This window comes from Mesoplodon densirostris, chromosome 13 (genome assembly GCF_025265405.1).
Source record: "Mesoplodon densirostris isolate mMesDen1 chromosome 13, mMesDen1 primary haplotype, whole genome shotgun sequence".
Classification (NCBI taxonomy): domain Eukaryota; kingdom Metazoa; phylum Chordata; class Mammalia; order Artiodactyla; family Ziphiidae; genus Mesoplodon; species Mesoplodon densirostris.
The window spans coordinates 74,314,225-74,338,664 of NC_082673.1; the positions used below are offsets into that span (position 1 = coordinate 74,314,225).

Below are 24,440 nucleotides of genomic sequence, written 5' to 3' on the forward strand. Positions count from 1 at the left end.
TGTTTTTTTACTAAAAAATTCTGGTGGATTTGTTCTCTCTAAAAGTGCCTTAGGGCACAATGAGGTCTTCTAAAACCTGACTCTATATATTCCTAAACAACATTTCCTATCCCACTTCTAAAATGAACATTTTACTCTTCTTAGAAAAGTTTACAAAAAAGACTGGTTAGTAAATATAAAAATCTTAAAATGAGGCAAAAAAAATCACATGTAGGCCAAAAAGTCTACATTTGAGACAATAAAATAAATATAAACTTTATTATTATAGTAACTTTGCAAAGCATGAAAATGTGCAGCACTATTTTAAATACGGAGATTGCAAAAAGGTTTCCTCAAAATAAGTTGAAGTTTAAAAGAGTCAATTAAGAAAAGTATCCTCACAGAGGGTAGGAGTTAAACTCCACTATTGGAAGTTTTTATCTTACATGAAAGGCTACCCAAACACATTATGGAGTCTTCTGAAAAATAGGACAATGTGACCAAAACAAAATTTGAAAAACAAATGCACAATGCTATGAGCAGGAGACACCATAAAAAAAGAATAGAGAAAGAAAAGGAGAAGCAAGGAAGCCACGGCAGTAGTCTAGTAGTCTAGCATTCAGGATAAAAGCCAGGTCTAGGACTAGGTCTGAGAAATTCAAGATCTCAGAATAATGGAAGGCTTGGGTATAACTAAGGAAGAAAGAAACTTAGGTCATTGTATTTGTTGAGGTTAGCAAGACCTTAAAGAAGGTGAACCTGGGAAATTTTTACGTTTAGTGGCAAGAGATCAAATTGGATTTGTACTTGAAAAAAAGATGGGAGGAAAGTACAACTGCAAGGTTGTAGTTTAAGTCACTTAACCCCTTTTGGCTTCAATATCATGTCTGTAAAACTGAAAGATGTGACTTTCACTGTTAACATACTTTTGTGATTTGAAATTTTAAGACTGAAGACTATTGAAAGGCTACGAGAACCAAACGTGAAATGTGGTTATAGATGCAATTTATACATAGGTAATACAAAAGGGGGTACATACCTTATGGATATTTCATATCCATATTTTCATATCTTTATGAGTAATTTGTTTGTAAGAATAGATTGGTATTACAGGTAAATAACACCGTTTAAAACGTGGATGGATTTTTCTTTAGAAGATGTTAATGTTAACACTTTTAATTTGCATGAAGAAGAAAAGTTAAGTTTCTATCCGGTTGCTTCCCCAATTACCCCAAATACCAAAGTGGTAGGGCCCAACAAATAAAACTGTATGGTATTTACTCAGATCATTACAAACTCTTTACAGCCATGCCAATGAATTGTAAATGGTACTCTGGGGATAGCTCTGAAATTATAATTAAAAGAGGAATAATGATTATTATGTGTACTACTTTTAGTAAATTAAGCATTTTTCAAAAGTTGGTTTTCTTTAAAGTTTAGATGATAGAAGGCTTTCACAAGGAAGTATTTATAACTGACTAAACACTCAACGCAATACTGAGAGGAGATAAAGTTTAAGAGCAGAAAATGAGAATCTTATGCTTAATTTTTTAGAGATTAAACAAAATTCACGATAAGCATACACTTCAGATATACGAAACAGACCTGAAGCAAATCCTGAGAAAATCATGGGTTTATGCCATGTTCATGGCAGCAAAAACATCACATTATTTCCCTGAACAACTGACAAATTTCTTGGTGGACTAGTCCAATCCCACTGCCAATCACTATCTATAAGAAATGTAGTCAAATCGAAACCAGAAAAATGTTCAAAATCTCTCTGGAGAAAAGGCATTGAGTGTAAGTGTGTCCCTTGAGGAACTGATATATTGTGATCATATATGCATGCTTGATTCCAACATGAGAAGATAATTCCATGTCATCTTTAAAATAATCCTACCCAAATCTAAAGTAAATATATTTAATAAGTTCTTCTTATTAATGTAAAAAGTAATATACATGCATAGAAATGACCGGAAAGGAATAATCCAAAATGTTAAGAATTATTGCTTCTGGTTGAAATAATTACATGCTATTTTTAAGTTGTCTTCTTAATGTGAGTTTATATTTTTCCAAATCTGAATGAGCATTTTAAGTTATTCCCATTGAAAGGAAACTGTAATTTTCAAAAACGTAAATTTCATTTGTTTTAAAAACAATGCACCAACCAAAGCACACTTACTTAAATTCTTAAGATATCCTAATAAAGAACTGATTTACAATCTGAAAATCTTTTTTAAAAAATTTATTTATTTTATTTATTTATCTTTGGCTGCATTGGGTCTTTGTTGCTGCACACGGGCTTTCTCTATTTGCGGTGAGCGGGGTCTACTCTTCATTGCAGTGTGCAGGCTTCTCATTGCAGTGGCTCCTCTTGTTGTGGAGCACGGGCTCTAGAGCGCAGGCTCAGTAGTTGTGGCACACGGGCTTAGTTGCTCCGTGGCATGTGGGATCTTCCCGGACCAGGGCTCGAACCCGTGTCCCCCGCATTGGCAGGCGGATTCTTAACCACTGCGCCACCAGGGAAGCCCTGAAAATCTTCTATTGAGAGAAGACTATACAAGGAAAGCCAACAACCCTATTATTACATTTAAAACATCAAACCCAAATAAAAGACCAAGAACTTCCCCAAACATTTAAAAATAATTAAACAGCTTAAAGTTTTTTTCCTACATACAGTTGTCACTACAGAAATAAAATCACTTTTCTTTAACATATGAATTAAGTTAAACATATATATGATTAGAGGGGGGAAAATTATATCCAACTACTTGTTTAACATGTATTTAATTACCTATATGCAAAGGATCATGCTATGTGCCAGACATACAGTGGCAAAAGACGACAAGGTCCCTGTCTTTTTAAAACTTATACTCTCATGGGGGAGACAGCAGTAACAAAAAAAATCAAACTATAGGGGCTTCCCTGGTGGCGCAGTGGTTGAGAGTCCGTCTGCCAATGCAGGACACATGGGTTCGAGCCCTGGTCTGGGAAGATCCCACATGCCACGGAGCAGCTGGCCCCGTGAGCCACAATTACTGAGCCTGCGCGTCTGGAGCCTGTGCTCCGCAACAAGAGAGGCCGCGATAGTGAGAGGCCCACGCACTGCGATGAGGAGTGGTCCCCACTTGCCACAACTAGAGAAAGCCCTCGCACAGAAACGAAGACCCAACACAGCCATAAATAAATAATTAATTAATTAAAAAAAATCAAACTATAATAATACACATACATAGGAAGTATGTATATACTTGAGTAAAGGAACAACTGTAGGATTTTATGGGCAGTTATGACTTGAGGGACCTGACCTAGTGCAGGTAGTCAAGAAAGTATCCTTGTAGAAATGGTGTTCAAATTTAGCTTTAAAGCGTAAAGGAGTAATTACAAGTAACTAATTTCTTTCCTCTAAATTTTAAGGTTTCAGCCCCCAAATTCTTCAGTGCTTTATCTAACTCTAAAAAAAATCAGCAATTGTGATATACACAATAATACAGAAATTTTTAAAATCAACATTTAAAAAAAATTTAATTCTTATTAATGGCCATCTTACTATTAGGAGTTTAAAAATCAACCAAGGGGCTTCCCTGGTGGTGCAGTGGTTGAGAGTCCGCCTGCCGATGCAGGGGACACGGGTTCATGCCCTGGTCCGGGAAGATCCCACATGCCGCGGAGCAGCTGGGCCCGTGAGCCATGGCCGCTGAGCCTGCGCATCCGGAGCCTGTGCTCCACAACGGGAGAGGCCACAACAGTGAGAGGCCCACGTACCGCAAAAAACAATAATAATAATAATAAAATAAAAATCAACCAAAAGCCATAAAAATAAAACGCTTTTTGGGGGGGCAGGAGAGACGAATGTCACTGATTTTAAGACAGACAGAAACAGGAAAGTTTACCTAACTTTAAGATTAAGAATTCTATCCAATTAATACAGCAGAATATAGCAGCTCTATATGATGGCTACTCAACGAGTTTAAGAAAAAGTAACAGAACAGACTGGTGGTTGCCAGAAGCGGGAGCTGGAGGGTGGTGAAATGGGTGAATGGGATCAAAGGGTACAAAACTTCCAGTTATAAAATAAATAAGTCATGGGGAAGTAATATACAGCATGGTGACTATGGTTAGTAATACTGTGTTGCATATTTGAAAGTTGCTAAGAGAATAGATCTTATAAGTTCTTATCAAAAGAAAATAATCTGTAACTATGTATGATAATGGATGTTAACCAGACTTATAGTGGTGATCATTTTCTAAAACATAGAAATATGGAATCAATATGTTACACTCCTGAAACTAATATGTCAATTACACCTCAATATAAATAGAGAGGAAGGGAGGAAGGAAAAGAAAAGGTAATGATGGGGACAAAGAGAAAAGGACAGAGTTCCTATTCAAAGTATAAAAAATAGAGAAAAAAACGCCCACAAAAATAGAGACAGATATCCCAAGACACCAAATAATACACACATACAGTAACTGTTGATGTGGTAACACTCCTATCCTGTGACCATTCACTGCCATTAAAGACTTTTTTTAAGACATGTTGAACTTTTTTTAAACTATAACTATGGGCTAGACGATATTAAGTAAAGCCTAAGAGGTTCCCTATTCGTGATATAAATGAATCACATCACTTATGAAGTAAACACATCAAATATAATCATGAAATATATCTTTATACAGATTTTCAGTTTAGAATGTAAATAACAGTGCTCTTAAAATTTGAATGACATTAACAGCTCCACATTTCAAAAGCAATCATTTAGACTGCACAGTATATAATTTAGAAATATAACTTCAAGTATTATATAATATTATAATCTGCTGAAAATGATCTTCAAAACACAATTTTAAGATCTCAGAAATATGTGCCTTGGGTCTTCCCTGGTGGCGCAGTAGTTAAGAATCCGTCTGCCAATGCAGGGGACGCGGGTTCGAGCCCTGGTCTGGGAAGATCCCATGTGCCGCAGAGCAACTAACCCTGTGCGCCACAACTACTGAGCCTGCGCTCTAGAGCCCGCGAGTCACAACTACTGAGTCCATGAACCACAACTACTGAAGCCCGTGCGCCTAGAGCCTGTGGTCCGCAGCAAGAAGCCTGTGCACCTCAAGGAAGAGCAGCCCTTGCTCGCCTCAACTAGAGAAAGCCCATGCACAGCAACGAAGACCCAATGCAGCCAAAAATAAATTAAAAATAAATTAATTTAAAAAAAAGGAAATATGTGCCTTGATGTTAGTTCTTGATGTGAATTGAAAACATAAATGAATACATGATAAGCTTTATTTATACTGTATTTATACTTTCTGTCCCTACTTGTCATCAGCAGCATCTTATTATAAACTTTCAAATGCATGAGCTCTGTCAGATAAAGAGATGAGGCTGGTTTCCTGCCTATTCTCTTTTATATGAATATTTACTTCAGAATGGGTGATTATGAGATTTTTGTCCATGTCAACCTTACCCCTTGTACACATCAATAACAAGGACAAATTATTTAAAATACAATTCAGATCACAAATCAAGAACTATGAAATACAAAGAGAAGAACTTTGTACAAAGAATATTTATTTAGTAAGCATCATTTAAAACACTGAAATATAGATGTCAGTTAGCTGAAATCTCTTACATGGATTCTTCATGCTCAGATGCATTTCAGTGAAGTTAAAAGGCAGAGTTTATTTGTATGCCTTTTTAGATGAAAAATATCTGCCAACTGATGTGTAAAGTTGAAGAAGACAATGTCTCTAGGTCTGTGTTCTTATTTCTAGTTGGAATAGCTAAAATCTAAATTATCTTCCAGCTTTCAAATTTCATTTTATGAAACTGAATTATTACAACATATGAACACAAATTTGAGTCTACTAGGTGTAAAGAAAGGACGGCAGAAATGGTAAAAATTTTAATCCTGCTCGAATACACTATAAATATCCTACTTTGCAAAAGAAAGCAGCAGAAATGAAAGAAATGAAGAAGAAAATACAAAAATGAAAATAGTTACCATGTCAGGACCAGGATTTTCTTTTATTAACCCTTATTTTCTAAATTTTTAACAACGTCATATTACATTTTTAAATCCTAAGTCCATTTATTAAAAATTAAGATTCTATATAAGATAGAAAGGAACAAATGGGATACATCAAAACACTGCTCTTATTTACTTTTAAAATAGATTAAATCAATCGATACAGAGGTTTTAGGATAAGGGCTTCCCCCATGTGCACTAAAAACGGTTACACAAGCTTTTCTTTAAGTTACAATAGAAATCACATGTAAAATTCAGGGAATTACCCTTAGTAACAATATATTTTTAAAAATGTCTTTCCAAAGGCAAATAAAATAAAAAAGGACATGAGTAAATGGATAACATATTCTTATATTTTCAAAAATTATACACATGTTCCATATACATGGAATAAGTATAATGCTCTAAAATTATTTACTTTAGGACTTAGAAAAACAAAATATTACAGCATAAAAAAACTAACCTTACATAGGGTACAGGGTCATTCTGAATCATATTAAGTAGCCATTGCAATTCTTCATAACTCCTGTCCACTGAAAATAAAAATAAAGAAATACTTCTGTTGTTAATTATAACAAATTTAAACAAGTGACAAATAGGGAGTTTACACTTAATATTTAGGATTCTCCTGCCTTAGCTGTATTTCCAATCAGACTTGAAGGATGTAGGCGATTTCTTACATGTTTTAATGCAACAGGCCACTTGGCAAATTTTACAAGTACTATGCTATATAGGTAGCCAAAACATAAAACAGGATCAAGAGTATATTTACCGCTAAGGCGCAAATCAACAGTAAATACAACATAAAACAAATTGTAATTTATTAAGAGCTCTAAATTAGAGATGATTAACTCTAAATGGAAATGTGATTAAATTGTTTTTCTAGATGCTTAAATCAAATTATAGAGAGGTTCGATACTCAGTGGTATCTCAACTATATCATACAGTATGGTAAACTGTTTCTGCCCAAGTGGTTTCTTTCATTTAAGACAAAAGAGCAGCCTTAACTTTTCACTATAACATAAGAAACAACTGCAAAACTAGTACTATAAATACAATTAACTTTAACAAAATAACTTATTAACTATTTCCAATTACCTTTTCAAAAAGTATTGCTTTTATGATTTGAAAAGCTTTATTTTTAGAATTTTATTTCTAATATTTTCCATTTTTTCATTTTCTAATGAACTGGATCTATGCTTCACACTTAAACATCTCTCAATTAAATTACACTTATTAATTTAGCATTCTTTTTGGAAATCATAATATTAGCATTCTATTTGATTTCAGGTAGAACTAATTCATGAATTCTTCATATTATGTGATTTATGTGAGTGAACATCATTCATATACCTTGGCTGGGAATAATGGCATATTTGGCAGACCTCAAGATTTCCACATTTCACAAATTGGTAATAGTCAAAATAAAACTGAAAACTGACATAGGATTACATTTTTTTTCTTGCCAAGAAATACGTCAAAAAACATCCATATTTTTACCAGCATTTTTTAAAAGAAAGAATACTTTAACCCTCAACAAAAAGGAAGAACAAATGACAGTCCTTTCTGAACTTGGGCCAACACATATAACACACACACTATATTGTTCTTACTCTTTTATAATGTCTTTCTAGAAGCAGTATTGCTATTGAAATTTACAAAAAATTATAAGGATTTGAGTATATTTTCCTCTACTTAACATGTGAAACTTAACTAATATCTACTAAAGAATTTCCCTCACCCATTCCTCTCTTTCTACATTCAGATGAGAATGTTATCATAACTTCTTTATTCTTCCCATATTTTAGTATAATCTGGAATTTTAGATTAATTTACATATTTCTTATACTGACATGTTATTTTTTAAGAATTTCTTTGAAATTTGCATTAAATTTTACAACCATGTTAACAAATATTTAAGCTTAGCTCTTTGTTTTACAGGCATAGTTGCTTGTCACTGGGCCTTTCATATCACACTTTCATCAATCTTGAGTTATTATTTTGATTCATTTACAGGTCAGCTGAAAATTATCTTTCAGAATTTTGTTTTTAAAAATGTTGCATAGGAGAAATGTACTTCTAAGTCTTCAGGGCTTAGTCTTCAAGGAACAACAACGTGGCAAAGTAGAGAATCTTAGGTCATAATTTTCCCTAAGCATTATGTTACCCTTGTGTTCACTGTCTTTTGAACTCTTCTTATTCTGAAGAAGTTACAGGCCACAGTATTCTTTCACCTTGTACAATAACTGGGTTCTGATATTCCTAGGAACTTATACATTTTTTCCTTAACTTTAAAATTTTAAATTTCATCAGACTCTAGCTTAGGTCAGTCTCATTTACACTCTTTCAAAGTATTCTATTATTTCTGGGATTATTGTTTTTCTTCCACCTGCTCTATTCTTTATGATAATTTTTTTTCTTTTCTTTTTTTTTTTTTTTTTTTTTTTGTGCTGTACACGGGCCTCTCACTGTTGTGGCCTCTCCCGTTGCAGAGCACAGGCTCCGGATGCACAGGCTCACCGGCCATGGCTCACAGGCCCAGCCGCTCTGCGGCATGTGGGATCTTCCCGGACCGGGGCACGAACCCGTGTCCCCTGCATCGGCAGGCGGACTCTCAACCACTGCACCACCAGGGAAGCCCTTTATGACAATCTTTTTAAACATTTTCATCTCCTTAACTTTCTTCTCTGTATTTCTGAAAATGTTTTGAATATGTAGTGTTCTCTTATTCATATTTTTCCTTATGTTTTTTTTCAACTTCACAAAGCCTTGCCTAATACCCCTCCTGAAGTTCCTACTTGTATCTCTTGCTCTACTTTCACAGATAAGAGTTTTGACAGGTACAAAATGTTTTCTTTTTTTTTTTTCTTTTTGCGGTATGCGGGCCTCTTACTGCCATGGCTCCCCCGATGCAGAGCACAGGCTCCAGACGCGCAGGCCCAGCGGCCATGGCTCACGGGCCCAGCCACTCCACGGCATGTGGGATCCTCCCAGACTGGGGCACAAACCCGCATCTCCTGCATCGGCAGGCGGACTCCCAACCACTGTGCCACCACGGAAGCCCCAAAATGTTTTCTTGAAACCTTATGTAATTAGAGATTTCTCCCAAACTTTCTATTTCTTAAAATAACATGTAATTAAAGCTATAAAATGATACATTAACTTTTCAGAAAGACCAAAGATATCTATTTATAACTCTATTCTTTTCCCTCATTTACTAATTCTTATATGAATTCTACATTTACCAAAAACTCTCAATCAGTGAGTCAAGAATTTAAAATCAAAATATCTGTATTGTACATAATATGAAAACCCTAATAACTAAATAGTAAATGGTAAACAATTCTTTCTATTGATAAAATGATTATAGGCATATATTTCTAAAGCATTACCTTTAGTATAGTCAACAACTGCTTCCAAAGCTGCTATCCTGATGTCCACAAAGTGGCCATATTCTGCGTAAGATTTAAAAAGAGCTGGATCACTTGGCACATGGCCATTCTTCTGAAGCACTCGTATGGCTCTCAAACAACTAGGAAAATGTATTTATAGTTAAATACTCTTGTTAAAGTATTCTAAATTAAACTTGTTTCCAAGGCATTAGAAATTAATCCGTAACAGTAAGCTAAAAAATGAATGTAATTTGAATCCACTTTTTAAGTTTTTTGGTGGTACACGGGCCTCTCACCGTCGCGGCCTCTCCCATTGCGGAGCGCAGGCTCCGGACGCGCAGGCTCAGCGGCCATGGCTCACGGGCCCAGCCGCTCCGCGGCATGTGGGATCCCCCCGTACCAGGGCACGAACCCGTGCCCCTCGCATCAGCAGGTGGACCCCCAACCACTGCGCCACCAGGGAAGCCCCACTTTTTAATTTTTTAACATTCAATTTTTGCAATGACCATAAAAAACCCTATTAAAAGAAAACAAATTTCAGAACTTTGGAAATTCAGTTTCAGGTATTATACTTATAACTGGAAAACACTTCAGAAAAATGTATTTAGCATAAAACATAACTTAAAGTATTCTCTCCAGAAGTTTTAGTAATACATACATAGTTTATTCACTAGTATATATGGAAAGTTGAAACTGTTCATAATGTTGAATGGGTAAATCAACTTCCTTTTTAGCGAACTCCTAATGAAATAGACAGAACTTGTCGACAGTCATACATACAAAGAGGTTGACAGAAGCCTTAAAAGAAGCCTAACAATACAGGGATAAACTATAATAGAGTTTAAATTATATCAAATGGGATAAAAGATTATGCAGACATCAAATACAATGCTTATGAAGAATTTCTGATGACATGAGAAAGTGTTTATGATATAAGCAGAATATAAAAACTATATATATAATATGGCAAATAATTTAAAATTTATATAGTTACCAAAGGAAAAAATTTAGAAGGCCATTCTCCAAAATAGCAATAATTTATCCATGGGTGGTAGAATCATATAGGATTTTATTTTCTTTTACTTTATTTCCCAATTCTCTATGCAAATAAGTTTCTCTTATAATTATGAAAGCAAATAACTTTAAGAAACAAATATGAAGAATCATTATACCTGACAGTGATGGTGTGTCTATAACTCGGAAGAAGTTTTTCCATATTCAAAAACCTAGTGATTTCTTCAAGAATGAGTCGCACATCCGGATTTAAATTATCCAAAGTTCGAACTTCATTATTTACACTGACTGCAGGCGTAACAGAGTTGGCAAGGGCATCAATCATTTCTGCACGATAATAGTTATCTGAAAACTAAGCCAAAATATAATTACGAGAGGACAACAGAATTTACATTTCTATTCAAAAGTTAATAAAATATGATAACTTAAAACATAATTTATCTGAAAACATAAGCAAGTTTTCAGGTTAATTCAATTCCGTCCTTTGTAGAGAGTCACACAACAGAAAAAAGAGTGAAAGAGGTTTACTAATTAGAAATACATTAGTTTACTTGACAAATGTTTACTACATGTAAGACACTCTCATAGTAATCTAGCCAGATTCCTCTAAAAGGAAGACCACAGTCCACAAATCCTGCTGGTAATACAGAGCTTCAAATCAGCTATTTCAGTGCTCTATTCTCATCTAAAACATCCAACCAAGGGTCACCATATAGTTGAAGAAAGCATTAACATAAAGAGAGACCAGAACAAAGTGGGAAAAGTGACTTGGAGGAAATAAGAGTATACAAGGAAAAGAAAACCAGTAGAGGGAAAAAAATTCAAAAGCGACCATTAATATTGTCTGAGAGGTAACCAATGATATGCCTTCCAACAGGATAATACATTTTTAAAAGAAAGAAATATGCAGAGAATCAGAATAAACATTAAATTGGAATATAAAATTGAAAAAAAAACTCCTAAAATTTTGAGCAAAAAAAAAAAAAGAGAGATAGAAAATAGGAAAGAAAGCACAAGGAAGTTGGAAGGCTGGTGTAGAACACATGACATACAAATAATAGGAGTTCTAGCAAGAGAAGCAGAGAAAAGGGAGGAAACCATCCAAAAAAACAAATAAAAATTCCTAAATCCATATCCCAGTCAATTCCCAGAGAAGCAATTTATTGAAAGCAATCCGAGTGTGGTTTGATTTAAACTCAGCAACTCAGATACTCTAGCCTAGAAATCTGAACATGGAGCAAGCAAATTACTTCTATCAGCAGTGTAGGGATTATGCTGTGGCAAAACAAACTGCTAGGAGACAAAGGAAGAAGACCTGGCCCCTTCTGACTTCCACCATGGAGCCAGAACCTCCAACTGACACACATAATGGCACAGTCCCTAAACATTCCTACATTCGGATACCAGGTAGGAAAAAAAACAAGGCACATAAAAACAAACAAAACCAAAGAAAAAATATTCCTCAAGTATTCACCATGGACGAGTTTTGTTTTCAAACTGTTCTAATGATTAAAAAAATTAATCTCTATAACTTCAGCCAACCTTTTCTCTACGGTTTCTAAGTTTTGTTTCACACTCAGAAAGGCCATTTGCATTCAGAGATCATTTAAATAATGTTCATAGGTTTTCTCCAAGTATTTTTATAGTTTCATTGTTACCTCTGAAAACTGCTTTGCTAATAAAGCAAAAGACCATTTACTTAACCACTGTTTCTGAACTAAGTATTCAGAGCACAGAATAAACTCAGAAATTAAAAATGAGACAGGGATGTGGATGAAGTACAAAAACCAAAATATTTAACATTTACCCCTCAGACCATATCCAATTCTCACAGACAATCGAATAGGTTAGATTATCTGATCACGCCAAAGTCAAGTGAAGAATAAATAATTTGTGAAACACAACTGGGGGTGTGTGGGGGCATTTAGTACATACAGCAAAACTTCCTACAAAAAAAAAAACAACTGAAGGCATCAACGTCAACGTACCACAGCAAAGGCTGACTGAAGTTTTTAACAATGATCGTTTGGTATCAGGAATAGTTCAACCCATGTTCTGCATACTTATTTAAGAAGACAAATTTCATAAATGTATATATGATTTATTAGAAATATATGTTAGAAATTCATGTGTGTACATAAAAGATTTTCATATAAAATGACTAATAACCAGGCTTGAAAGGGATTTAATTTTAGTCTTCTTGAAAACTAAGTTATCTAGAATATTGAATTTAACGCTCCTGCCCAATTCATGAGATGTTAAAATTTAAAAAAAATATCTCCCCACCCCCAAATCCCAACTTTTTTGGCATTTCATGTTCTGTATTTCTAATTTAATCTTAATCGCAGAAAAAATCTTTCATTTCTTCTCATGCACTTTATAACTTTATATAGTGAAACTTTTTTTAAAAATATGCTTAACCAAAGCCCTCAGAGACAAATCATTAGTGGTTGGAAGTGAAGTACTTTAAAAACAAACATAAGAAAATCAATGAAATATTCTTAGGCACCATCCAATCACATCTTTTCCTCCAGTTTTAATCCATTAATCTGCAGATTTTTAAATAACAAAAAAATCTTTTTTTCTCAACCATAATTTTTAAGTTTTGACATCAGACAAATCTGGGTTTCGCTCCTGGCCCTACCGCATGTATGACCTTGAGTAAATCTGTTAGCTTTTATTAGCTTCTATCTCCTCAAATGGAAACTGAGATAATTATAGTATCTATCTCAGAGGTCTGATGAAGATCATATTAATCAAGTTTTGGTACAGGCCATGGAACATACATAAAACTAGCTATTATTACTGTTGTTATTATTTGCATTTATTCTGTCCTTAATATCTTCAGGGATTAAGATGTATGCTAGTCTTAATTGAAGACAATTATATCTTCAAATAAAAGAAATTCACACATAGATGAAGAAAGCAATACTATAAGTGAAAGTCAAAACAAACCAGCAGATTAGGAAAGAATCGTACAAAACCTTTCTTAACAATATTCAAAAATGGAAAGAAAAAGTGTATCAGCTATAATGTATTCTTTAAAGAACTAATTTTTTTAAGGACTCTTAAATCATTTGAATGTTACTCTACTGACTAAAGAGGAAAATTTTGCCTTCTTGATTTTCACTATAAATCACCATTTGTAAATAAAATACTTGTAACTTTAAAAAAAATTAATTTATTAATTTTTGGCTGCGTTGGTTCTTGGTTGCTGTGCACAGGCTTTCTCTAGTTGCGGCAAGTGGGGGCTACTCTTCGTCACGGTGAGTGGGCTTCTCACTGCAGTGGATTCTCGTCATGGAGCACGGGCTCTAGGCGCGCAGGCTCAGTAGTTGTAGCTCGCGGGCTCTAGAGCGCAGGCTCAGTAGTTGTGGCGCACAGGCTTAGTTGCCCTGCGGCATGTGGGATCTTCCTCGACCAGGGCTTGAACCCATGTCCCCTGCACTGGCAGGCAGATTCTTAACCACTGTGCCACCAGTGAGGTCCACTTGTGACTTTTTTTTACTGTTGTAATGTTTTATTAAACTTCTCATGAATTCAACTTATCCTACAAGTTACATGTGTCATTGTATGTGCTGTTCCTTCTGCTCAGAGTAACCTTCCTAGACTGGCCCTACTCAGACTGGGAAAATCCCATTGTTTATGACTCAGTTCGAGGGTCACATCTTATGTACAAAACTTCCCTGAGTGTCTCTCTATACCCTTGGAAGAAGGCACTACGTCCTCCGAATCTCCCTAGAAATTTGTGTATACGTACCTCCACTTTAGCAGTTATGAATAACCTGTTTAATTGTCTGATTTCCCCATTAGGCTGAATCCTTGAGGCCCCAGAATCAGACTGTGATATGCAGCAGTTCTTCAACAGATGTTTAATTTAAATGAAATTCCAGACAGCAACTACCATGCATTCTTTCTATGTAACGTGGTATACCGCCTAGCATAGCATATATTCTCAAAAACACTTGCTGATGGTTAGAATGATAACAAGGTGAAATAACTTTTGAAGCATGGCATTCAATAGCTATTTACTAAATAAATGAATAAAACACACATAATGGTAAAAAAGAAAAAAGTCAAATTCATCAATGAACAAGTTATCCCAAGAGGAACTGTTTTCTGCGTATCACTTGCTAAAAGAAAAAAGGAATAAAAATAAAATTGGGCTGTCAGACTTCACCAAAACAAAAGTTAGCTGAGTTCCCCAAATTTGATGTACTTCTATCTCCACATTATAACAGTATAAGGAACATTTAAAAACCAAGTAATCTTGGTTTTCATCTACTGATTATTATAATAAATCATGTTTGTATATTTCTTTCTCTAGAAATTTCAAAGTATAATGGAAACAATGATTTCACAGTCTAAATATTTCTTTAAAAACAAAATATCACTGGCTACTTTTATAATACTAAGGTATCTTACCTTATTTTTTCTGTTGTCATTGTACTTGATTAAGTCTAAAATAAATGTTAAGACTTCTTTGGGACAAAGGTTATGAACATCTCTCAGTAAAGCCATCGCAACTGGCATAGTCTACAAAAAAAAATATTTTTTAAATTTTCATTACTACAATTCAGTGAAGTATATGCTGAAACAGGGTTACTCTGGGGCTGACACAGGTATCTGGATGGACCCCAACCCCCACCGACTCCTACCCCCTCCCACTGGGAACATGTCTCAAACATGCTAACAAAGGAGCTGAGTAGGAAACCAAGGGGAAAGCTGCATAACTGGATACACTCTGTAGCCCACTTGTTAGAAGAGGTATGTGTAATGTAAATTCAGTTCTGTGTTTTACAAGGGACAAGATATGGGCTTTAACATTAGATAAGACCAATGTTCAACTTCTACTCCACTACCTATTAAGATGGATTATTATAGCTAGTTGCTTACTGAGCAGGAGTCTAGTTTCCTCACAACCATTTTCAGGATTAACGGATACAGTGGCTGGAGGCATGTGGCAGGCAGACAGTAGAGTTCAATCACCAGTCTGAGAAGATACTGATTCTCCAGTACCACTGCCCCATTCTCAGCCTAAGGAAAAATGGTAAATTATCTAAAATCCAGCTTAACTTTCTCCTTTCCAAATTGTCATAGGCAACTTTTCTAAGGAAGTAGAAGCCTGACTCACAGTGGTAACCTCTACCATAAAACCAAGCTATTCAAACTTGAGGCAGAACTACAGACAAACAGACATCACAGTCCCCAGGACACAGAGAGATTTGGACTACCCCGTCTTCTGATTCAAAATAACTATTCCCTCTTAACTGGGGGACAGAAAGTAGCCACGCTACCAGAAGCAAGGGGACGGTCAGTGTTACAACAGTTATTATTAATGCTGTAAGAACTGAGGGAAAGGTTTTTTCCCATAGAAATAGGACTTAAATTTGATTTAAGCACTAATCCTCTCTCTCTCTTTTCTGCCACTAGAAGTATTATGTGAAAGGTGAACTAGTCTAAAGCATTGCTTTTCCAATTTTTCTGACTGTAACCCACAATAAGAAATACATTTACTTCCCAACCTCACACACACACACACACACACACACACACACACACACACACACTATATGTCATGTATATAAAGTAAAAAATAAAACCAAAAAAACCTTACACCTACCCTTATTTCATGTGTCGCATTCTAATACTGCCTATTGTTTTATTTAAAAAAAAAACAAACTTCCAAATTGATTTCATGACCCCCCTCATTAATGGATCACAACTCCCAATCTGAATATTGATCTCAGGTATATGGAAGCACAATGGCATAATGAAGGGGACACCTTCGGTAGTCACAGAAGTTAACTTGCTTCCAGACCATACATTAGTGAAATGGCAATAGAGAGCTGAGCAACATGTTCAAGTACTATGAAGTGCTCGGTTCTTTAAAGTAACAGGATGCCTCAGACTTCTCTGATCACACCAATATTGGCTTTTCCCAAACCCGATCTCCTGAATCTGTTCTGCTGATGAAATTCTCTATCAATATGTCATGACTTCCACTCTCACCATGTGTCTCAATGTGGCTGGGTAATTCTTTTCCCATTTCTCTCCATCACATACAAATCTCACCTTGCTTAACACTCCCCTCAACATCTATCATTTCATTTACTTTTAATCTGCTTTCTACCTGCCTGAGAAAAAGGAATGTTCTTATCTTTTCTAAAATTAACCTCACAACTATGTCCCCACCCACTACTAATAACTTCAGAATTTGCTCTATCTTATGTTTTTTATATTTACTTGCTCCCAAGAGATGAATATTTCATCTCTGCTTCTCCACTGGTTCCTTTCCCTGTGCCAAACATGCCTCAAGCTTTTTCTCCCTCTATACAAAACAAAACCTGAAATGTCCTTTCTCAGCCTTGCTTTATCCTCAACATGTCACCTTTCTCACACTCTTCAACACCAAATCATAAAAGAATAGGCTTCATTAGTTTTTTTCTACTTCAACTTTACTCTTCCTTCTAGCTAATCTAGTTAATCTAATCTGGGCCTTCATTATTAAATTACTCAAAATATTTCACAAATGATTTCCAAACTGCCCAAATGCTGACCACTCTGCCATTCCCACATCACTTCCTAAAACAGCGGCTCTATCACACCACCACTTTTTAAATTACCATTTGTAAAAAACTTGTTATTTGATAAGAATATAATGTGAAACACTTCACATCCTTGATATTATTTAATTCTAAAAAAAGATAAATTTACAATTGAGTAAACTGAGGCTTAGAGAGTTAAGAAACTTGTCTTCTTGCAAACTGCTAGTGAGCAGCAGAGCTGGGACTGAAACTAGAGCTGTGTGCTGTATTGGCTCTGACTCAGAAATGCTGTCCACATCCTACAAGGATGGCCATCAGAAGGACTTACCCATACCTCCATCCCCCATGTAACCAACCAAAAAGTCAAATTATCCATTTCTACTTACTTTAGTATTAATATGGACAGTGACTTACTCGCACACAGTTCATAAAATCAATGAACAATTGAAACTTTGGAAAACATTTTAGAAGCAAAAAGAGAACACAGACAAAATCATTTATAAGAAAGTAAATAATATTTGAAGAGTCCCCAGGTTAAACTGAGAGATACAGATATTGGCAAAAAACAATCATAAGAAAACTGGAAGGGAAACTGTACCTTCTGTAGAAAGTAACTTTGAAAGCTCATAAAGTTGTTTGTTTTCACAATGTTTGGACAAGTTTTACAACAAAACATCCTAGTAAAGAGTGACTTCATGGCTGGTGGTCCTGTCCATGTGCTCACCATTGAATTTGCAATCTGCAAGTAATTAGAAAATGAAGTAATTTGATCACCATGGGAAACATATTTTTAAATAAATAAAATAGCTTTCTAAAAGTTATCAATACAATCGGATTCATTTTTAACAATTTCAGTTCTTAGAAATTTAATACATTTTAGCTTCTCATGATCATTTCCAAGAAAATGTATATAAATATATTTATATATTTATAAATATATATAAACTCTACCCCCCCTAAAATTCTTATGTGCACTTGTAACTGTTTTCTACAAGTTAGTTTCTAAACTGGAGCACTCTTCTTATGTTTTAAGAAAACTTGTTTGCAAAGACTTTTATTCTGAGTAAGTTTTGTCCATTTAGGCAGATGCAGTTCTAATGTTTTAAATTTATCAGATAGAAACATCACCATGGATTTTAAATAAGGCTTTTAAATCTACCCTAATTTTAAAATAAGCAAATACAGTGCTACCACCTAAGTCTGTAAGAACACTTTACAAAAAAATCCACATCTTGCTATTGATACTTTTAGTGTATATAAAAATCATATCTGAAAAGAATGAAATTATAATTAACTTTAAATAAGTCTATAATTTTATGGATCTGCTAAGAATTTAGCATGTGAGAATCACAAAGGACTTTATAGGAGCCATGAAATTACATCCTTAGCAGATGATTATCAAAGAAAATCACATTTTCCCTCATATATCTGAGTAGATGTAGGAATCAAACTGCTCACTAGTTACCATTAGAGATAAAACAAATCTAAACCATTATAATCTGTTGAAATGTTGGACAAGTGGATTTAGCAGGGAGGAAGGCAAGAGAGTTAATATATGGGAATGAACCTAGTACCAATATGCTTTTTAAATACCTGGAACCCAGTATTTCTGGCCAAATATTTGTCTACATTTTCTGGCTTTCATTTGTTCTACCTTCAGGTTTTTTTTTTTTTTGTATCTAAAGAAAAACATGTAGTTTTCTTAATAAATTAACTTTTCTAGTACGTTAAATAATAGAACTTATCGTTTTAAATTCCATATCCCTAATATTGATTACTAAGCTCAAACCAACAAGAAATCACCACCACAGTGGGATAATTAAGATGAACTGATTTCATGTACTACAATATAAAATATCACTCAAACCAAGGAATTTCTTACATTCTTTGCTTTAACAATTCTTTGGTTGGCAATTCAATAAAATGGGAAAATTCTCTTTGGTTTTAAACTCTCAGTTTCAGTTTGACAATTATAAAATTTTAGTGCATTATTTATTTTCAGGTCAAAACGTGTTTCTTCAAATCAGCCTTGTTAAAAGCATTTGGCAAGAGCTTTCAAGAGACCAACCACCAAGTAGAAATAAAGACTACGGTGAATTTTAATTCACCTTCAGAGATAATTTTGTTTTTTTAAAATACGCATCAGCCATCTTGTTTTCTTTCTACTGTACATAATCTCACCTTTGCAAGGCAGAAGCAAGCTGACATTCTCACGCGGTAGAAACACTGCTCCTGTTCTAATATGTCAGTAAGGGCAAGCCGAGATGCTGGAGTGGGGAACTTTTCCAAGGCCAAAATGGACTCTTGCTGTGCCACAACATCCCTCTCATAGCGGAGCTGATACTGCCACATAAAATCCGCTTGCTCAAATTCTACTTTCCTCAATACTGACATGTCTGGGTCTATCCTTATCCACAGCAAAGGAGAATCAGCACTGAAAGAAAATATAATTTTTTAAATTTATTTTTTCAATTTCATATATTTATAAAAACACAGCATTTATTAACCAGATTCCCTTCTCCATGCAGTTTTACTGCGTTCATGTTTTTAAAAATCACTTTGACAATTTTCTCATTACGTTTAATATGAATTTCAAGTTTCTCACAATGTCTAAGCTATCTATATGGATCTATTTTTTAATAAATTTATTTATTTATTTGTTTATTTATTTTTGGCTGTGTTGGGTCTTCGGTGCTGCTCGCGGGCTTTCTCTGGTTGCATCAAGTGGGGGCGTCTCTTTCTTGTGGTGCCCAGGCTTCTCATTGCGGTGGCTTTTCTCTTGTTGTAGGGCGCGGGCTTCAGTAGTTGTGGCTCGCGGGCTCTAGAGCGCAGGCTCAGTAGTTGTGGCGCACGGGCTTAGTTGCTCCGCGGCATGTGGGATCTTCCTAGACCAGGGCTTGAACCCATGTCCCTGCATTGACAGGTGTATTCTTAACCACTGCACTACCAGGGAAGCCCTACACTGATCTTGTTGAAACAAAAAAATCCATCTGAAAATATTAATTTGGGGATTTTAATTAGTGATTGTTATGATGTGAAAAGGGGAAATTGGACCAAATTTCTTTATTTTACTTCTTAAAGTCTAATACTTGCCAATGGCTATAAATGCCACTCTTTATGAGACATCAATCTGTAACTAAAATAAACTTATTTCTTTTTTTTCTTAATTAACTAATTTATTTATTTGGCTGCGTCCAGTCTTAGTTGTGGCACACGGGATCTTCATTGCAGCATGGGGGATCTCTACTTGCGGCATGCAAACTCTTAGTTGCAGCATGCGAACTCTTAGTTGTGGCATGTGGGATCTGATTCTCTGACCAGGGATCGAACCCAGGCCCCCTCCATTGGAAGTGCAGAGTCTTAGCCACTGGACCACCAGGGAAGTCCCAGATAAACTTATTTCTTATTAATTTATTAAATTAATTTGTTTAGCTGACTTTTTTAAAAAAAAATGCTAGACTCATGATCATTTTTATCAAATAGAAAGTTCTGAAATCATAGTTCAGAGCTTTAGCATAAATTTATCCTCATGTACCTCTCAAAGTAACAAGAACAGTTTTAAAAATCTAGTCTAGAGACTTCCCTGGCAGTCCAGTGGTTAAGACTCCACACTTCCACTGCACAGGGCTCGGGTTTGATCCCTGGTTGGGGAACTAAGATTCCTCATGCCGCCTGGGGCGCGGCCAAAAAAGAAAAAAGCAACTAGCCTAAAAATCTAGTCTAACACTCTTATCAAAGAACACCACCTGAAATATAAACTCAATTCAACAAATACTACTGGGTACTTATTACAGGCAAAAACTTAATATGGAAAGATTATATAAACTGTGTAATAAATAGAAGTGATATTTGGTAACCAAGTTAGTAAATAATTACAGATGTTTTATAAAAAATACACAGGCACAATATGGATGGGCGAAATAAACTCTGAGCTACATTATATTTAAAAATAAAATGCCTGTCAATCAATAAATATTACCACAAAATTTTTACAATGATATTTAAATTGTTTTTTGCAAACATAGCAAGTCTCAAAGTGCCCTGGGGCTTTGTCCAAAGACAAAGAAAACTAATAACATCTGAGAACTCACTGGAAATGCAAACTATCACGACCCACTAGTGAAGAGCTGGGTCAGAAACTGAATTTTAAGAAGATTCTCCAAGTGACTTACAAGCACTTCAGTTTGAGAAGCACTGCTCTAGAGGCCACCAGGGAAGCAAGAAAACTAATTCAAGGCTACTTCCTCTGAATTTCACCTGGGCCAGGCTAGATTTACTTTTTTCTCTTTGATTAATTATAATTTTATGTTAAAATCTGTTTTCAACATAAGGTTTTTATTGCCTTCTAAAAGTATTAAAAGCACTAATTTCAGGACATTTACATACTTTTAGATGTAAATATATTACTACATGAATGAGAATGCAGAAAATGTTATATCCTTAAACTTAAGTAACTAACTTACTCCATTGCAGAAAGATCCATGTCAACTTCTTCTCCATTCATCAGTGGAATTTTTTTCTTCTTATTCCTACATTTAAGGAAAAGTAAGTCTGAAAATTGTGATATTTCCAATTCTGAAAACAGATAAAGAGCAGCTGAAGTTCAAGTTAAGAATTTCACATAGTGTTGAAAGATATCCTAAGGAGGAAGAGATAGAAAATGTAATGGAATTTAAACACCACAAAACCTGTCTATTTTGAAACTGAAGGGAATGAAGTAAATGATATTAAAATGTCTTCCTGATCAAAGTTTAACAAAAATCAGAAATATACAATTAAATGTTAACTTAAAACATATATATATTCCCAAAAACTGGTACCTGGAAGTTTTATACAGAAAGATAAGAGATCTACCAAATAAAGAAATCCTTTATAAAAAAATGAAAAAATAACCAGGCCTGAAATGAGACATGAATAATTCTGAACATGTTATGTACATGCATGGTGCTGTCCTATATGGTGGTAAACTACAAAACATCTTAACAGTACTAATTAATATGTATAATTAATTAATATGCACAAGATTTAAGATAAGCCAAAACAAAAGCAACTGCTTCCATGCAAATTACTCCTGAATCATAAAATCTACTGGACACTACACTAAATGCATGGTCACGTGAGGACAAAATAGGAAAAGAGAGCACAGTCTTCATATGTTCCTCACACCATAGGATACATAAATGATGTGCTATTACTACAGAGAAAGCAAAACAAAGGAAATGTTATGAAAAGGATAGCAATCAGATATTCTCGATTTCAAAGGTGGACAGGACAAAAAGAATTTCCCTTTGAACTAAGAAAGAATTTTCACAGAGAATGATTACAGAGATTTCAGAATCAAGTTCTCTAAATGCCTTCAAAATCAACTGACATTCTTGTCTGTCTGAGATAACCTAAGTGTAGTCATAAGTATAAGACTTCTGTCCCTGAAATTTTGATATTACTACACATTCCTTTCACTATTCAGAGCATATGCTAATAGCTGAATTAAAAAACAAAAAAAGTGGTAAAGAAAAATATATTAAATAAAAGATGAACCATTGGACCTTTTTTAAGTAAACTGGTAACGTGCCTTTGAAAGACATCAAGAATGTCCTTTCAGGGCATGGTGATACAGAGAAAAGGGAGAGTAAAGGAAACGTAGTAAAGAAGATGCAGGGGCTTTTCGTGACATGTATTCAGCTATTTTCCTTATAGTCAATGATCATTTCCCCAATATTTTCTGTAGATATTAATCAAATGAGACTAATAAGAATGAACCTAAGCGATTTGTCTTGAATTTTTCCTGGCTCCAAAAACTCAAACTTCCATTCCACCTCCCCCTGTCCCTACAAAATAAGGATTCTCAAACCTAAATTTTAAAATTAATTATTTAATTCTAAGGATACAAATGTTGTCAAGAACAGAAAGCAAATAAAGAATGTTTGGGGACTTCCCTGGTGGCACAGCAGTTAAGAATCTGCCTGCCAATGCAGGGGACACGGGTTTGAGCCCTGGTCCGGGAAGATCCCACATGCCGCGGAGCAACTAAGCCCATGCACCACAACTACTGAGCCTGTGTGCTACAACTAATGAAGCCTGCACACCTAGAGTCCATGCTCCGCAACAAGAGAAGCCACTGCAATGAGAAGCCCGCGCACAGCAACAAAGACCCAACGCAGCCAAAAATAAATAAATTAAAAAAAAAGTTTGGTACTACTAACTTGAAGTAAAAGGGGGAAAAATACTAGATAACATGTTCTCTACTTAAAAATTAGGTATACATTAGGGTTTTTATTTTGGTATTTTAATCTTTGAGACTGAAGTTTATAGTTATGATCCAATGCCTACCTTCTGCTTTTGGAATGGCAGGGTATATCATGTTTAAGGCTGTTTTCTTCAATTTGCAATGTATGATTGAAGGATCCATCTAACTCCTGTACTGTCACTTTAAGTGGTCCCTTTAAAAAGAAACATACTGTTCAAAGATAGTACTAGAAAAAAAACCAATGATGTGTGTTCTTATGTGTACAGGTATATATATCAAGATATAAAATAACACTATACAAGACCTCCATGTGGAGACACAGAAAGGCAGCTGGTACCAAAGGTGGGGATAATTGGGAGAATTTGTTTCCTCCAAGATCTCTATCAGCAACCCTCTTCTCCCTTCCCTGACACTTGGTGTTTTCTCAATTTCATTCTTTGCAAACAAAATCTCACTATGAAATTTCCAAACAGCTCCCCAACCATAAAGCCTTCCTTTATTTAAACTGGCGAGAAAGCAGTGCAGGAGGCCATTTTGGAAAAAAAACTTACCACATATTTCTGAGTTCCAGGAGATGTATAATCTTGTTTTATTTCCAATTCCAAGACATTTCGTTTTCTATTAAAGGCAAAACTTCCATAAAATTTTACCACTCCGCTCTGGTCTCTGAAGAATTGTAAAGGAATTTTTGCATACTAAAATAAATATGTACTAAACAAAATAAATTATTCATTAGGGTAGTAATAATTTTCAAGTGCATTCTCCCCGGTTCAAAGCTTAAGAGCGTACTCCACTCTAAACCAGGTGGCAAAGTATTCAAAATTCTTGTGAAAAATGTTTCCCCAGATTTAAAAAGAAATTCTGAAACATTAAGAAATTAGTTTTTTTGAAAGAAGCAAAACCACTCTACTGGATTATTAATATAGTGCTTTGAAATGAAAAACATGTAACAACTGAAAAGTTCCAAGATACCAAATTGTGCCAACCTCTAACCACATCTAAGTCACCAGACCACTGCATCTTACAAGTAATCCTACAGGCCTGTCTGGTGGATTATTTACCTCCCTCACCATCAAGCCTATTGCTATACTCACACACTAAAAGGTACTTTAAAATATGCCAAATTTTACAAATATAGATGTGTATGTATGTGTCTCAATACTTATTAGGCACCTTAGAGGAAATGATTTACAGTTCCTGGTTATTTCTACTATTACTTACCTCCTTTCATCCCGCAAAG

General features: G+C 35.0%; 1 protein-coding gene across 3 annotated transcripts in view; it reads right to left on the reverse strand.

Moving 5' to 3' along the window:
- The window catches only part of TAF2 (TATA-box binding protein associated factor 2), an 83,141-nt gene that overhangs the window by 26,904 nt on the left and 31,797 nt on the right, over positions 1-24,440 (reverse strand). For all 3 annotated transcript variants that reach the window (XM_060115986.1, XM_060115984.1, XM_060115985.1), the window contains 9 exons: positions 23,752-23,866; positions 23,284-23,393; positions 21,417-21,482; positions 19,135-19,387; positions 17,552-17,692; positions 14,831-14,941; positions 10,564-10,757; positions 9,392-9,531; positions 6,463-6,532 (listed from right to left, as the gene is read on the reverse strand). In XM_060115986.1, coding sequence (XP_059971969.1) covers positions 6,463-6,532; positions 9,392-9,531; positions 10,564-10,757; positions 14,831-14,941; positions 17,552-17,692; positions 19,135-19,387; positions 21,417-21,482; positions 23,284-23,393; positions 23,752-23,866 — 1,200 coding nt within the window. The remainder of the gene's footprint in view (positions 1-6,462; positions 6,533-9,391; positions 9,532-10,563; positions 10,758-14,830; positions 14,942-17,551; positions 17,693-19,134; positions 19,388-21,416; positions 21,483-23,283; positions 23,394-23,751; positions 23,867-24,440) is intronic.